At 40.8% G+C, this 15,000-nt stretch overlaps 1 protein-coding gene across 1 annotated transcript in view; it reads left to right on the top strand.

Moving 5' to 3' along the window:
• The window catches only part of kcnh8 (potassium voltage-gated channel, subfamily H (eag-related), member 8), a 56,056-nt gene that overhangs the window by 34,048 nt on the left and 7,008 nt on the right, over window positions 1-15,000 (top strand). The window contains exons 10-12 of the mRNA XM_076300855.1: window positions 699-898; window positions 8,793-9,042; window positions 12,093-12,307. Coding sequence (XP_076156970.1) covers window positions 699-898; window positions 8,793-9,042; window positions 12,093-12,307 — 665 coding nt within the window. The remainder of the gene's footprint in view (window positions 1-698; window positions 899-8,792; window positions 9,043-12,092; window positions 12,308-15,000) is intronic.

The raw sequence follows: 15,000 nt of genomic DNA on the forward strand, positions 1-15,000 counted from the left end.
AGTTTTTCAGAATAGCCTACCCTGATACGTAGATTCCACTATCGGGTGTTCCCAGAAAACAAAGTTAAGGGAATTTGTGGAGAAGAAGGAGGGTTTGGATGTTCTTCCTACAACTCACGGTAAGCTATTTCGTTGCTCTGATTGGTTAGGTCTATCCAATTGAGTGCAGAGGCATTTCCCCACTGTATCGGTTGAAACACGCCCCATAACCACATCACAATGAAGCGGTATCAGATTCAAATTCTGAATAGAACTGAGTATGATGACGTTAGGCTAATGTACATATACACACTAAAATTTGTGGTGTTTGTTAACATGACGGTGATCGTCCAGAGGTGTCTGTACCACACACTCACCAAAGACTTGAAAAGTGTAAGAGTATAACTCTGTGTGTGTGTGTGTCTCTCTCTTTGTGTGTGTGTGTGTGTGTGTGTGTGTGTGTGTGTGTGTGTGTGTGTGTGTGTGTATGTGTGTGTGTGTGTGTGTGTGTGTCTGTGTGTGTGTGTGTTTGTGTGTGTGTGTGTGTGTGTGTGTGTGTGTGTGTGTGTATGTGTGTGTGTGTGTGTGTGTGTGTGTTTGTGTGTGTGTGTGTGTGTATGTGTGTGTGTTTGTGTGTCTGTGTGTGTGTGTGTGTGTGTGTGTGTGTGTGTGTGTGTGTGTGTCTGTGTGTGTGTGTGCGTCTGTGTGTGTGTTGTCAGCTCTGATGCATGCTCTGGTGTTTGGTAACGTGACGGCGATCATCCAGAGGATGTACTCCCGCTGGTCACTGTATCACACGCGCACCAAAGACCTGAAGGACTTCATCCGTGTGCACCACCTCCCCCAGCAGCTGAAGCAGCGCATGCTTGAGTACTTCCAGACCACCTGGTCAGTCAACAATGGCATCGACTCCAATGAGGTAACACACATGCGCGCACACACACACACAAACACAAACACATGAACACACACACACACACAGACACACTGGTCCGTCAACAACATCAACTCCAACAAGGTAACACACATACACGCGTCAGCACACACACACACACACACACTAACACACACATGTATGCACTTCCATCATGTATGCACTTCCATCAACAGCAACATCCACTAAAATGAGGTAACACACACACAGGTATGCACACACACACACACACACACACACACACACACACACACACACAAACACACACACCTTTTCAGAAATGTAATATAATACACTGGAAGCTAACGTCCATAACTGAAATAAATCAGTTACAATAACCTTAATGAAAAGATGATCACTCTTCACAACACACCTCTCCCTCATATAACAGAGTCGCTCTGTGCTAATGAGGTCTGCGGTCCTTAATTAAGGAGCCTGTCTAACCAGGCTGGACCACTGTTTCGTAGTGTGACCTACTTCCTACTTCCTACTGTCTGCTGCCGAGGGGCCTGGGGCGTCTGCAGACATGCCTGTTGATTAATAGTTAGCACTGGCCCTAAAGGACAGGTGGGCTATCCTGCTCCCAGCGTGGGGTGGGGTGGGGGTGGGGGGTGAGTAGACAGGCGTCATTACTCATTTCCCTACTTATACGTCTAACAAGATGACACTGATATGTCGATAGCTGCCGGGGTCTCGCTACCCATCTCATCACATACAAACACACACACGCACGCACACAGACACGCGCACACACACACAGACACACACACACAGACACACACACACACACACACACACACACACACATTCCTATCCCATCATACACTCCACTCCTCCACCACACAACAAGCCAACCCCCCCTCCCATCCCACAAACTCCCCCCACTCCCTCCCATCCGGCATTCCTATTCACCCCCCCCCCCACCACCACCACCACACACACACACACACACACACACACACACACACACACACACACACACACACACACACACACACACACACACATACTCTCCTCCACCCCGGCACTCCTCTGTACTCCTCCAAATGCAGATTCTTCTCCATTTTTCACCCTGTCACTTGGCAACAGCCTCCTCCTCCTCCTCCTCTCCCCCAACTTGAGAGAGTGGGCAGCGTGTCCTTCGGCGAAGCCTCATTCTCTTACCGAAGAAGAGGAAGAAGAGGAAGGAGAGAAAGAGAGAAAGAGCGAAAGAAAGAGAAAAAAAGCTGACAGAGGTGGAAATTTGAATGCAATGCTAAATCATAGGAGAGATGAATTATAGATCAGGGAGCGATTAGAGACAGCTGAGGCAGCGCCGTGATGATATATGCCACTGTTCTATGGCCGTCTAGACGGACGTCTGTCACCATAACAATGCAGCCGCAGCTGTGGCTGGCCCCGGGACTGGCAGAGATCAGGGTTTAGTTACGTGAGCGACTGATCCATGTCGTATGGACCAGGACAAATGTTTAGCTACACGAGCGACTGATCTATCCATGTAGACCAGGACAAATGTTTAGCTACACGAGCGACTGATCTATCCATGTAGATCAGGCCAAGGGTTTAGCGTGTGACTGAGCGAATTAGCTGATCATTACTATTTTGGCTATCAGGTCCTTTTGATTGCATAGCATTTTGGTCAACTGTTGTTGTTTTTAAAGTGCTTTATAAATAAATTTTACCTGACTTGGCTTGACTTGAATTGACTGAAATCAGGGTTTAGTCGTGTGAAAGAATGACAGCCTGAGTGACTGATCTAGCCATGGGGAGAAGGATGACTGTGAATGAGTGTGAATGAGTGAGTTACTGATTCATAGACACAGCTTTAGATGAATGAATGAGTGAGTGATTCATAGACACAGCTTTAGATGAATGAGTGAGTTACTGATTCATAGTTACTGATTCATAGATGCAGCTTTATTTGAATGAGTGAATTACTGATTCTCAAAGGGAGCTGTAGATGAATGAGTGAATGATTGACTCACAAAAGTAGCTTTAGATTAATGACTGAGTTACTGATTCATAGACACAGCTTTAGATAAATGAGTGAGTTACTGATTCATAGACACAGCTTTAGATGAATGAGTGAGTTACTGATTCATAGTTACTGATTCATAGATGCAGCTTTATTTGAATGAGTGAATTACTGATTCTCTGTAGATGAATGAGTGAATGATTGACTCACAAAAGTAGCTGTAGATGAATGAGTGAATGATTGACTCACAGAAGGAGCTTTAGATGAATGAGTGAGTTAGGGACTGTTCGTTATTTATTTTAGGGGCTACCGGAGGAATTTTGGGAGCGTTAGTCAAAAAAGACGTGACCCTTTTTTTCTATGACCCTCCAAAGTGATTGAGAAGAAACGCATGACCCTCCCAAACAATGTATTGATGCCTTCTGTACTGGGTCAATTTGGAAGCTTGCATGCTACCACTCCTTCCTTGAAATGCCTTGAAAAGGCTGTCGTTTGCACAAATAATCACCGGGACCGAAACAGAACCTACCTGTCAACTTTTTCCGGGTTTATCACATATTTTAACTTTTTCCCCGCTGTCTTAGGAGCAGCTGCAGGGCAGTCCCAAGGGGGTGCGAGGCCCTGTGCGAACTTGACAGGTGCGAGGCCCTTTTCACTTACGTGCATAACATCATAGCCTATTTACACGTAGCCTAGTCGGTGCATATTAATAGTAGGCTAATAGGCTACACCAGCTTGTCTTTAAGAGGGGAAATTGTATAGCCTATAACATTAGAGTCACATATTTGGCCATAAGCCGTTTATCATAGGGTAGCCTACATCACGAAACCAAATAACAAAGGCGAACACTGTGCTGAACGCTATTTGTCAATGAGCAGAAATTTACATGACATTCAAACTATTAATAAGTTATGTACTATGGTCTGTAGGCTAACATTGGACAAATAAATTACATTGACTCGCCAAAAAAAAAAAATCTTGCTTACCTTGCCGCAAACTCAGCAATGAAATCATAGGCCAGCTTGCAGGTAGCCTAACGTCTTTTTCAATTCATAGAAGGACGAGCCCACTAGTCTCTCCCCAGGAAAAAATGAACTGTAAAATGTCACAGTAAAAGAATGAAATTTACAGTTCAACTTGAATTTGTTATAGTTCTACAATTGCCTTTACAGTTCGACCATGAATATATCATAACTTGACTATGAACTCAAATGGTAGAACTATAACCATTACTATGAAATTCATGGTCGCACATCTGATGCGGACTTTAACGTTTAGCCTACAGTTAATAAGTAAAGATGATGATTGACTGCAATTTGTTTAAAGTCAGACTGAGGTCTTCATAACTATGAGGTTGACTATGAAGTTTACAGTTCAACTAAACATTTTCAACTTTAAAAGCAAATCACATTTCTGGGATAATACCAGACTGTATTGAAATAAAACATGAATTCCTTCTTTTTATATCCTTCACATTCCTGTGCTACCTCTACTTTTGAGCCTATGTCATGTTTGATGTGGTCATCAAATAGCCTAGGCTATGTTTACTTACTCACATGTTAGGCTACTTAAAGTTTAACAACATGACAGAAAAACAAACTTTTGATTAAAGAACACAGTGTCATCCATTATCACTTATCATGAACACATTAAAGGAGAATTCCGGTGTGATATTGACCTAAAGTGTATTGAAAAATGATACCGAGTGTGAACGTATGTCTCATAGCCCATCTCGGCTTGTCCCCTGCACTCCAAAATCTGGCGCTAGTTAGCCGATGCTATCAACAGCTTTTTCAATGGTGGTGCTTCGGCATCGGGCTAGCCATGCAAATAAATCACTGTTTTACACCATTTACGAGGCTCAATGTATCTCCACACTTCATTGGTAGACTTCAGAGGGCCCTGACATTTAAAACGAGACATTGAGAACTTTGAAAAGGCACTGGTAGTTTACTTACAAGACGATTTATACAGACAGTCTCTTTACAAAGTTTAGCGTTTGCAGCCATCTTGAATTTAGTCACGATAAGTCAAGCGACGAGTAAGAATGAACAGGTATGATAAGGGATCAGATTCCAAAAATAATTCAGTGGAAATGCATGGATTCATTTGCTTTCAGTAGCAGCAACTGGAATCCATGCATTTTTACGGAATTATTTTTGGAATCTGATCCCTTATCACAGGGATTCCCAAACTGTGGTACGCGAGCTGCCACTAGAGATGAAAAGGGCAATGGCGGAAAGGAGTTAAAAATGATTCATTAATTAATAATAAAATTAATTCATAAATAATACATAATTTCGAATCGGGTTATAATAATATGGAAACGTGAAATTATAGGAAATCATTTGTAAACTATAATAGGCTATGTTTTCACAGTTTCGTTGAAGTATAGGCTAGGTAGAAGGCTGCGTAAACATGGAAAACTGGCTAAAAACAGGGACACTGTCCAAAAGGCCTAATTAAAGCGGTCGAAGAGGAGAAGCGAGAGAAACAGAGCAGGACACAGGTAACGATGGGATGGTATGGGGGGCAGACTAATGAAGGTGGAGATGGAGCACAGGGGATAAAAGAAAGAATGAGACAGAAAAGACTGTGCGAAGAAAACGAAAGTATGATGAGGCATATAGCCCTCGGCTTCACGTGGATTGGGAGACAGACTGCCCAAAGCCACAGTGCGTGGTCTGCAGTGAGATGCTATCTAACCATTGTAATGTGGTTCTCCACACTTTTTAGCGTGAGAGCTCATAGACCAGTTGCACATTTTGATTTTGTTATCATGTAGGGCGGCTAATTAAACACGATGCCTGGAATGGTGTAAAACAGTGATTTATTTGCATGGCTAGGCCGATGCCCGAGGCACCACAACGAAACACTATGTTGGTAGCATTGGCTAACTAGCGCCAGATTTCTGAGTGCAGGGGACAAGCCGAGGTGAGCTATGAGACATACGTTCACACTCGGTATCATGTTTCAACACACTTTAGGTCAATATCACACCGGAATTATCCTTTAAAAGCGGTCATTGTAGAACTGTTAATAAATACTTCATGGTTGAACTGTAAAAGATCCATACGTTGACAGTGTTACTATAAACTATCAGTAAATTTTACAGTAAAACCATTAAATTACCATAAATAAATTAATGAGAATACCAGCACTCTTTTTATGGAAGCCTTAGCTATGTAGCTATGATACCATGTGTGCAGGAAGACCAGGAAGACTTAATTTAGCTCTAATATTCTCAGGGTCCTTGACTCTATAGTATAATAGCACCTGCCAAGGTTAGAAAGACTTCAGTAAACCTAAAACACCATGGAGGAATATCACAACAGTAGCAAATCAAAAAGAGAATGTAGGAAAGCTGAACGTAAATGGAGAAACACTAAGCTTCAGATTAACTATATGATATCTTCAAAAAGAGACTCTGAGTTATGTATAGGGCCAGGCATTCTTCATTAATTGTAACATTATTAACACATTAATAACTCCAGTGCTCTTTTTGCCATTGTTGATAAGTTAACAAATTCCCCAACAGAGCTACCTCAAGATTTCAAGTCAACAAAAATGTTTAATGACTTTGGTTCTTTTTTTCATCACAAAATTGAAAATATTAGAGTTCACCACTGACAGGCCTAGACAAAATGTAGCCTTTTTATCTGAATGTACTGCTATGATGGCCAAACCCTTAAAAAACTGTGCTGCAACTTAGTTAATCTACAGTACCTGCTGTCTTGATGCTCTGCCTACAAACTTCTTTAAAAGTGTTTTCAGCTGTTTGGCATTTGTGCTTTTGCAAATTGTGAACCATTCTCAGCTCAGGCATTTTCCCAGCAGCACTTAAGACTGCAGTTATAAAACCTCTCCTGTTGTGTTCGCGGTCAAATGTGACCGATTGACAATTATTTTCTCTCAAAAATATTGTTACCTTATTCTGACTACCATGAGGCGCCATGACACAGGGCATCTGAACACACAAAATCATTTTTGATAATTTTCATGACAATTTGAGTGTTTTATTTAACACCCATGTGTATTCCCGGTCTAGAATATGACCGGCCATTAGAAATGAATGGGTGAGAAAATGGTCAGTGTATAAACTTGAATCCAGACACATACTTATTAATTAGATGGACTGTATGTGTGCTTCTGTACATTGAAACACCCTCACTCACTCCTCCTCGTTGCTTCTATGCCAGCCCCCACTGGAACCTTTCCCCAATAGAATCTTCCCCTTTCTGACTTGCATGAGCTCAGGTCAATGAGGCCTACAGGCCATAAATAGCAAATGGAAGTTCAATAGGTTATGTTCTATCACAACATTAGATGATAATATATGTGCTACTATGGATTTATAACAACTTTGGGTGCTGAGATATCATGCAAAACATGAGTACCTTGTCTCACCCCCCACAGCACAGACAATCTCTACTCTTTAAAAACAGCCCCTTAGTAATTCTGACCTTTTGACCATCGAAACTATCTCAGCAACAGAGATATGAAACTGCCCAAAACAGCCCCTACAACATTCTTGGCAATTCTGACCTTTTGACCATCGAAACTACTGTATCTCAGCAACAGAGACATGAAACTGCCCCAACTGGTCCTTGACAATTCAAGAACTTCAGTGCATTCTCCTCCAAGCACAATTGGGATGCCTGGAGCCATAGTGCATGTCCCCAAATATGTTACTGACTGCACTGCATTGTAAGCCATTCTAAGCTGTTACACACCCCAAAGCTGTGTTGTCATTCAAAATAGGGTATTGGTCTTCACAACTGATTGTAAATGCCCCCCCCTTTTACAATATATAAAAATGTCCAGTCATGTGTTATACCAATATAATAGCTCTAATTAAACAAATTGTCCTGCCATTTCCTGCCATTAATAAAATTAAAATGAAAACAGTGAAATTAAAATGAAAAACTCGTTTTGCCATTTAATTTTCAAAGTGTCAGTGCAATTATCCTGCCAAATTTAAAAATAAAATGAAATATATACATTTGGCTTTTAATTTTCCTGATAAACACGATACATTTGTGACAAAAATAAAAATAAATTGAAAACGTCTATTTGTCATTTCATTTTCATTACCATCCTGGTATATTACTGCCAAAAATGAAAATGAAAATGTTAGTTGGAAAATGAAAATGCAAACTTCACTTTGACTTTGCCTTTTCCTGACAATGAATGTATGCCAAAATGATAAATAAAATGAAAACTGACACCTGCTTGCGATTTATTTTCCATTTCTCGATTTTCATTTTCATTTTCAAGTTCACAACATGCAAATGAGCTGCATTGTTAATGTGATGTATGTGGGTGGTGCTCTGGTGACGACAAATTAAATGCGTGACTGACTTACAGAAGGACCTGTAGATGAATGAGTGAGTGACTGATTCACTGAAGGAGCTCTGTGACAGCAGCTGAAGGCTGATGTGAAGGCTGATGTGAGAGCAGGACTCACAGTAATGGCTGAGAGCTGAAGGTGGATAGTGGAGCACTGTCACTCACGAGTTAAGTGTAATATTTAAAGGTGTAGTCCCCGATTCTAATCCAAGGCACTTTCTGTGTAATGCACTGAATCACTCCTCTACCTGTGTGTTTTGTGTGTGCAGTGTAAAGAACAGTAAGCCTACCTTAAATGGGAAAACTGAGTGGCTGAATGTGTGTGTGTGTTTAATAGTTACAATAATGCAGAAGTAATAATAATGTTTAGTTTAGAATTTAACAAAATACTAACACTTAATTTGTTAAAGTTAAAACTTCTATTGTAAATAGACTTGGTAATACACATCACATATTCTCTTTTTGTGCTATGTCTCCCTCTCTGTCTCTCTCTCTTTCTTTCCATCTCCCTCTCTGTCTCTGTCTCTCTCTCCTTCTGTCTCTCCCTCTCTCTAGCTCCTGAAGGACTTCCCAGACGAGCTGCGTTCGGACATCACCATGCACCTGAATAAGGAGATCCTGGAGCTGTCGGTGTTCTCCTCGGCGAGCCGTGGCTGCCTGCGCTCGCTCTCGCTGCACATCAAGACCACGTTCTGCGCGCCGGGCGAGTACCTGCTGCGGCAGGGCGACGCGCTCCAGGCCCTCTTCTTCGTCTGCTCGGGCTCCATGGAGGTGCTAAAGGACGGCATGGTGCTCGCCATCCTCGGTCAGTCCGTCGCACGCTGATGAGGTCACCACAGTGCCCCCCCATATATATATACTGCATATATTGACTAGATGTCGCCTTTGCCACTGCTGCTCATTGGGATGAATGCATCAATAGAGCCGCCATCTTGGTACGGGGAATCCACTCCTCTTTAATGCATCAGCGTCAATCTAGACAAAGGTCTTACGAAAATAAATCGTCAAAATCTCAAGCGATTTTCTAGTTTTTTAGTTCGTTCCAAATGTCAAACATGTATTTATGATCAAGTCCAGAGAAAATGTAAGCTTTTGATAAATAATATAATCTACTTCATTGTTAACTTTGTTCATCGACAATGTGATGTAAGGGCTAACCAGCGCAAAATGGATATATTCCACTCGGACAGAGCGACAGAATATATCTATTTTTCTTCCTCAACCGACAGTCTGTTCGAGGTCGAGGCTACATAGCCTACTTCTCGTCTCGTTGATTCCGGTTGTTATCTCACAAGTTGCTGCAGCTGAGCTGTTAGACCTGATAGAACATCTACTTCCCTGTAATAACATGGTCTGATACTACATACTGTAGGCCAGTCATTACTTTTGTAATCATGAGGCAACGCTTTGGGTGAATGCGATGTAGCCCAATTCACAAACGAAACAGTCATGAGAAGGGTGATTTTCTGACATTTCAACAATGTCAGTTTGGCATCATTGCGAGAAGTCGCAAAATTTGTCGCTAGTCGTGAGGATGGCCAAAAGTTGCTAAATTGCTAACACTGAGAACATGGGAGAACTAGTTTAGAGTTTCAGATCCCCGCTCCAAGATGGTTACGGTGTTCATCAGAGAATGTCTAATAAGGGGAGAACTTCCACTCTTCCACTCTTCCACTTGAAAGCTGCATATCCTTCTTTCACAAGCGTCTTACACCATATTTTTGAAGCAAATACAGTTGTTTATTTAAGATTAGTGAGCGTATGCTTTAATCTTTGTTGTGGCATCCATGTTTTTCACACATTCCGATGGCAAAGCACATGAAAACTCCAAAACGCACCATTAGAGCAGAAGGGGGTTATGGTGCATTCATGCCATCTGGGAATATCAGGGACTGCTTTGCCGTCGGAATGTGTGAAAAACATGGATGCCACAACAAGGATTGAAGCGACGTGAATGATAATGTCACTGGGAAAAAAAGTTTTTTCCGTGCCCATGAACGCATCGTTAGAATGGCAAGTAGGATGAGCAAGTACAGTGAGTCCACACACTGATGATGTCACCTCAGGTAATCAGTCGCACACTGATGATGTCACCTCAGTTAATCAATCACACATTGATGATGTCAGTTGTTGAAAACAACCTACATGTTGCTAAATCATCATTACACCTCAAATCTGTAACTACCAGTCCTCCTCAGCCATTCACACATTGGTGATGTCATTACCAATCCTGCTTAGTTAGTCACATGTTGATGACATCACCCCAGAAGACACCACAGTTTGACAGTATTTTTCACTTCTTTCAGTGTATTATATTATATATCAGTGTAGTATACTATATTATAAATGCATGTGACAAGACTGATGTGTGTGGTGTGTGTGCATGTATGTGTGTGTGTGTGTGTGTGTGTGTGTGTGTGTGTGTGTGTGTGTGTGTGTGTGTGTGTGTATGTGTGTTGTGTGTGTGGCGGACAGAGTTATGGGGTTTCGAGGGGTTTCGTGGCTTTGAGTCACTGAACAGCTTGTGATGGCACTACGTGAGTCGTGTCACCTTTACCTCTGTCTCAGAATAGAAAACGTGTGAACTAACAAATCCCCATGATGCTACACACACTGCCAACACACACGCATACACATGCACACACACACACAAACATACAGACACACATGGACACACGGACACACACAGACACAGACACACACTGCCAGATCACACATTCTGTGATTTTCCTGGAGTCAGGAATATTACATTTGTGTGTATACAAGTGTGTTTGTGTGTCATGTATGTGTGTGTGTGTGTGTGTGTGTGTGTGTGTGTGTGTGTGTGTGTGTGTGTGTGTGTGTGTGTGTCTGTGTGAAACCTCGTTTTCCGTCTGTGCTTCCTGCTGACTCCAGAAGGTCTTTGTGACATTGAATTTCAAGCGGAGCTGAAAGATCTAACCGAGTCGCTGTCACGTCACACACGCTTCAGCTCTCCCTGAATATGACAAAGGCAGAACACACACACACACATGCCCACTCCCTCTCTGCCTACCCCCCGTTCACAAACTCAGACTCTCTCTGTCCCGATGTCTCACACACACACACACACACACAGCTGATGTCTCCCCTCCCTTTCTTTCTGTCTGACTGTCTTTTTCTCACTTTTTGCTGTGTGAACAACCCACATTTTAAGACACATACAATGCGTACATAAACTCTCTCACACGCACGCACGCACACACTCACACACACACACACACACACACAAACAGGCTGACACAAGGTTATAACCTCCTAGTCAGCCTTGTGATGGAGTATTTATCATCCATAAGCAAAAATACTGCTGACTAGTGTAGGCCCTTAGACCTTCTGAAGTCACATGAGTTTAACAACTATATGGTAGCATTTTATTCAGCAGTGTAACACACACACACACACACACACACACACACACACACACACACACACACACACAGACACATATACACACACACACATACAAACACAGGCAAACACACACACTCACACACACACATACACACACACACACACACACACACACACACACACACACACACACACACACACACAACACAGGCAAACACACACACACACTCAAATGTAAGTTGTGCTCAGTTGTGTGTCTGAGGCTGTGTTTAGGGCCATGTGTTTGTGTGTATGTTTTGTCCATCAACAGAGTAATTGCAGTTGCAGCCAGAGCTTTTGTCTAAGACAGTGTGTATGTGTATGTGTATGTGTATGTGTATGTATATGTGTATGAGTATGTATTTGTGTGTGTGTGTGTGTGTGTGTGTGTGTGTGTGTGTGTGTGTGTGTGTGTGTGTGTGTGTGTGTGTGTATGTGTGTTTTCAGGTAAGGGAGACCTGATCGGTGCTAACATGAGCATAGAGGACCGTGTGGTGAAGACCAACGCGGACGTCAAGTCTCTGACCTACTGTGACCTTCAGTGCATCAACCTGCGAGGGCTGTACGAGGTGCTGGACCTCTACCCAGAGTACTCCCACCGCTTCTGCCAGGACATCCAGCAGGACCTCACCTACAACCTCAGAGAGGGACACGAGAGCCATGTCAGTTTGATTCTTACATTTACATTCACATTTTGTCATTTACATATAGTCATTTAGCTTCACATTTAGTCATTTATCTTTACATTTACCCATTTATGTTTACATTTAGTCATTTAGCTTTTTATCCAAAACGACTTACAAAAAAAGGGAACAATCAAGAGGGAAACGAGAGCCACTTGAGTCTTTCATTAGTATTTATGTTTACACTTTTAATCCTTTAATCATTTAGTCATTTAGCTGACACTTTTGTCTTAGTGACTTACAAAAAAGGGAGCAATCAAGGTACAGGGTTGTTTACATGGGTTGCACAGTCTATTACACATATATAATATGTTACACAATTCTATCTATGATTCTGTTCTTATTTATTACATGTTACATAGCTCTGTTTACAAGATCTAGTACACATTTATTCCACAATAAACCATTCTGTTTAAACACTTATAACCAGAGGTGGAAAAAGTACTACCATATTGGGTAACACTTTATAATAACTACACACAATTCATCATTTATTAAGCCTTTGTTACTTATTAGTTAATGGTTTGTTCATCATTAGTAATTTCTAATTTATCATCAGTAAAGCATTTGTTCACACATTTATAAATAGTTTGTTCATAGTAAATAAGTTTATATCTTAAATATGTTTATACATTATTGTTAATACTTAATAAATGATGCAATAATATGTTTTTGATTAAGTAATATTTCCATTATTTAACAGTTGTTACATACACATGCACTAATGATTAGTTGGGGTGAGGATACATATTTTATAAACCACTTCCTAATACTATAACTAATAATTAACTCAGAAGTTACAAGTGGTTAGTTAATGATATGTTGTGAGCTCATCTAAAGTGAGGACGTTTTATGCCTTGCAACACATTTACAAATGAGTAATAAAGTTTACACTTGCATTTATTCATTTAGCCAACACTTTCACCCAAAGCGACTTACACATGTCAATGAAATTAAAGGGCAAGGCCACATTGGTGAACGCCGGGGTTTGAACCCCCAACTTTATGGGTTACTGCATGTTAACCCAGCTCCCTATCCACTACACTACCTCTATCCAGTGGTATTACAACCGTCAATTCAAAAATATAATATAGATATGCGCGTTTACTATGAACAAACCATTTTTAACTGTGTGTAAACATGATTTACAGATGAGAATTAATGTAGGAATAATGAAGAATACAGCATTTAATAATAGTTTACTGATGTTTAATAACAGTGTGTAGTAGAAGAAAACAGAAACTCTTGCATAGTTGTAGGGTTTTCTATCTGGGCCAAGGTAGTGTAGTGGATAAGGAGCTGGACTAGCATGCAGTATAGCCTGAAAAGTTGGGGGTTCGATTCCCAGCTTTCACTGTTATGTCAATGGCCTTCAATTTAATTGACATGTGTATGTCGCTTGTCTGCTAAATTAATGAATGTGAATGTAATCTTTACAACTCATTTGAAAATGTCTTGCAAGGCATAGAAAGTCCTCACTTTAGATAAGCTCACAAAATATCATTAACTAACCACTTGTAACCCCTGAGTTAATCATGAATTATAGTATTAGGAAGTGGTTTATAAAATATGTATCCTCACCCTAACTAATCATTAGTGCATGTGTATATTGCATAATTTATTAAGTATTAACAATAATTCTTAAACATATTTTAGATATAGGCTTATTTACTATGAACAATCCATTTATAACTGTGTACAAATACTTTATTTATGAGAATTAACATAGGAACAATGCTTTACAAATGATGAACAAAGCATTTTGTAATAGTTTGCAACTGGTTTATAATAAGAAAATGATTTCATTATAAGTGGTTGTTTCATTACTTATTAAGTATAAATCATGTACTTACAAACATATTTTTTGGATAGGCTTATTTACTATGAACAAACCATTTATAATTGTGTGAACAAATGCTTTACTGATGATAAATTATGTATGAACAATAAATTACTAATGATGAACAAACCATTAACTAATAAGTAACAAAGGCTTAATAAATGATGAATTGTTTGTAGTTATTATAAAGTGTTACCAAATATTGTACTCAAGTAAAAGTACCAATACTTTGATGAAATATTACTCAAGTACAAGTTAAATTACCCATCTGAAAATGTACTCAAGTAAAAGTAACTAAAAGTAGTTAATTCAAAATGTACTTTAAGTAAAAGTTACTTAGTTACTTTTTTTTGGGGGGGGGGGGGCGGGGGGGGCGGAAAAAAAATCGGTTTTACCCAGCTCTAGTGGCTACAGCCAGCAGCTAAAGTAGCCAGGCAGCTACCGTGTTACGTTCTGGGGGCATGTTTGTGAGCCCCCATGTTCATGCCCCCCAGAGTGTAGCGCTGCAGCTGCCTGGCTACCTTAGCTGCTGGCTGCTTAAACGGAGATCTACAGTATGTGAAAAATCGCAGTTGATTTTCAAAATTAGTTGTGCTCATCCTTGCTCACTTTGCAGTGAACAGTAATCCAGCACAACTGAAAAGCTGCTCACAGCCATCTGAGGCAAGCAGGCCCATGTTGAGTTTCAGAGAGAAACTCTATTTGTAAAGGACTTCAGCAGATCCAAGGGCCTCGGACTGTGGGAAGAGTGGGACTGATTACAGGGCCCCAATGGAGGAGAGGGCCCTTGAAAAGTCTGGAGTATATCTTATTTTACCTGGATATTTTAATT

Source organism: Alosa pseudoharengus, unplaced genomic scaffold, assembly GCF_046254945.1.
Source record: "Alosa pseudoharengus isolate Yale_2024_CS ecotype anadromous, Long Island Sound unplaced genomic scaffold, YU_APseudo_1.1 YU_APseudo_1.1_scf_23, whole genome shotgun sequence".
NCBI classification, from domain to species: Eukaryota; Metazoa; Chordata; class Actinopteri; order Clupeiformes; family Clupeidae; genus Alosa; species Alosa pseudoharengus.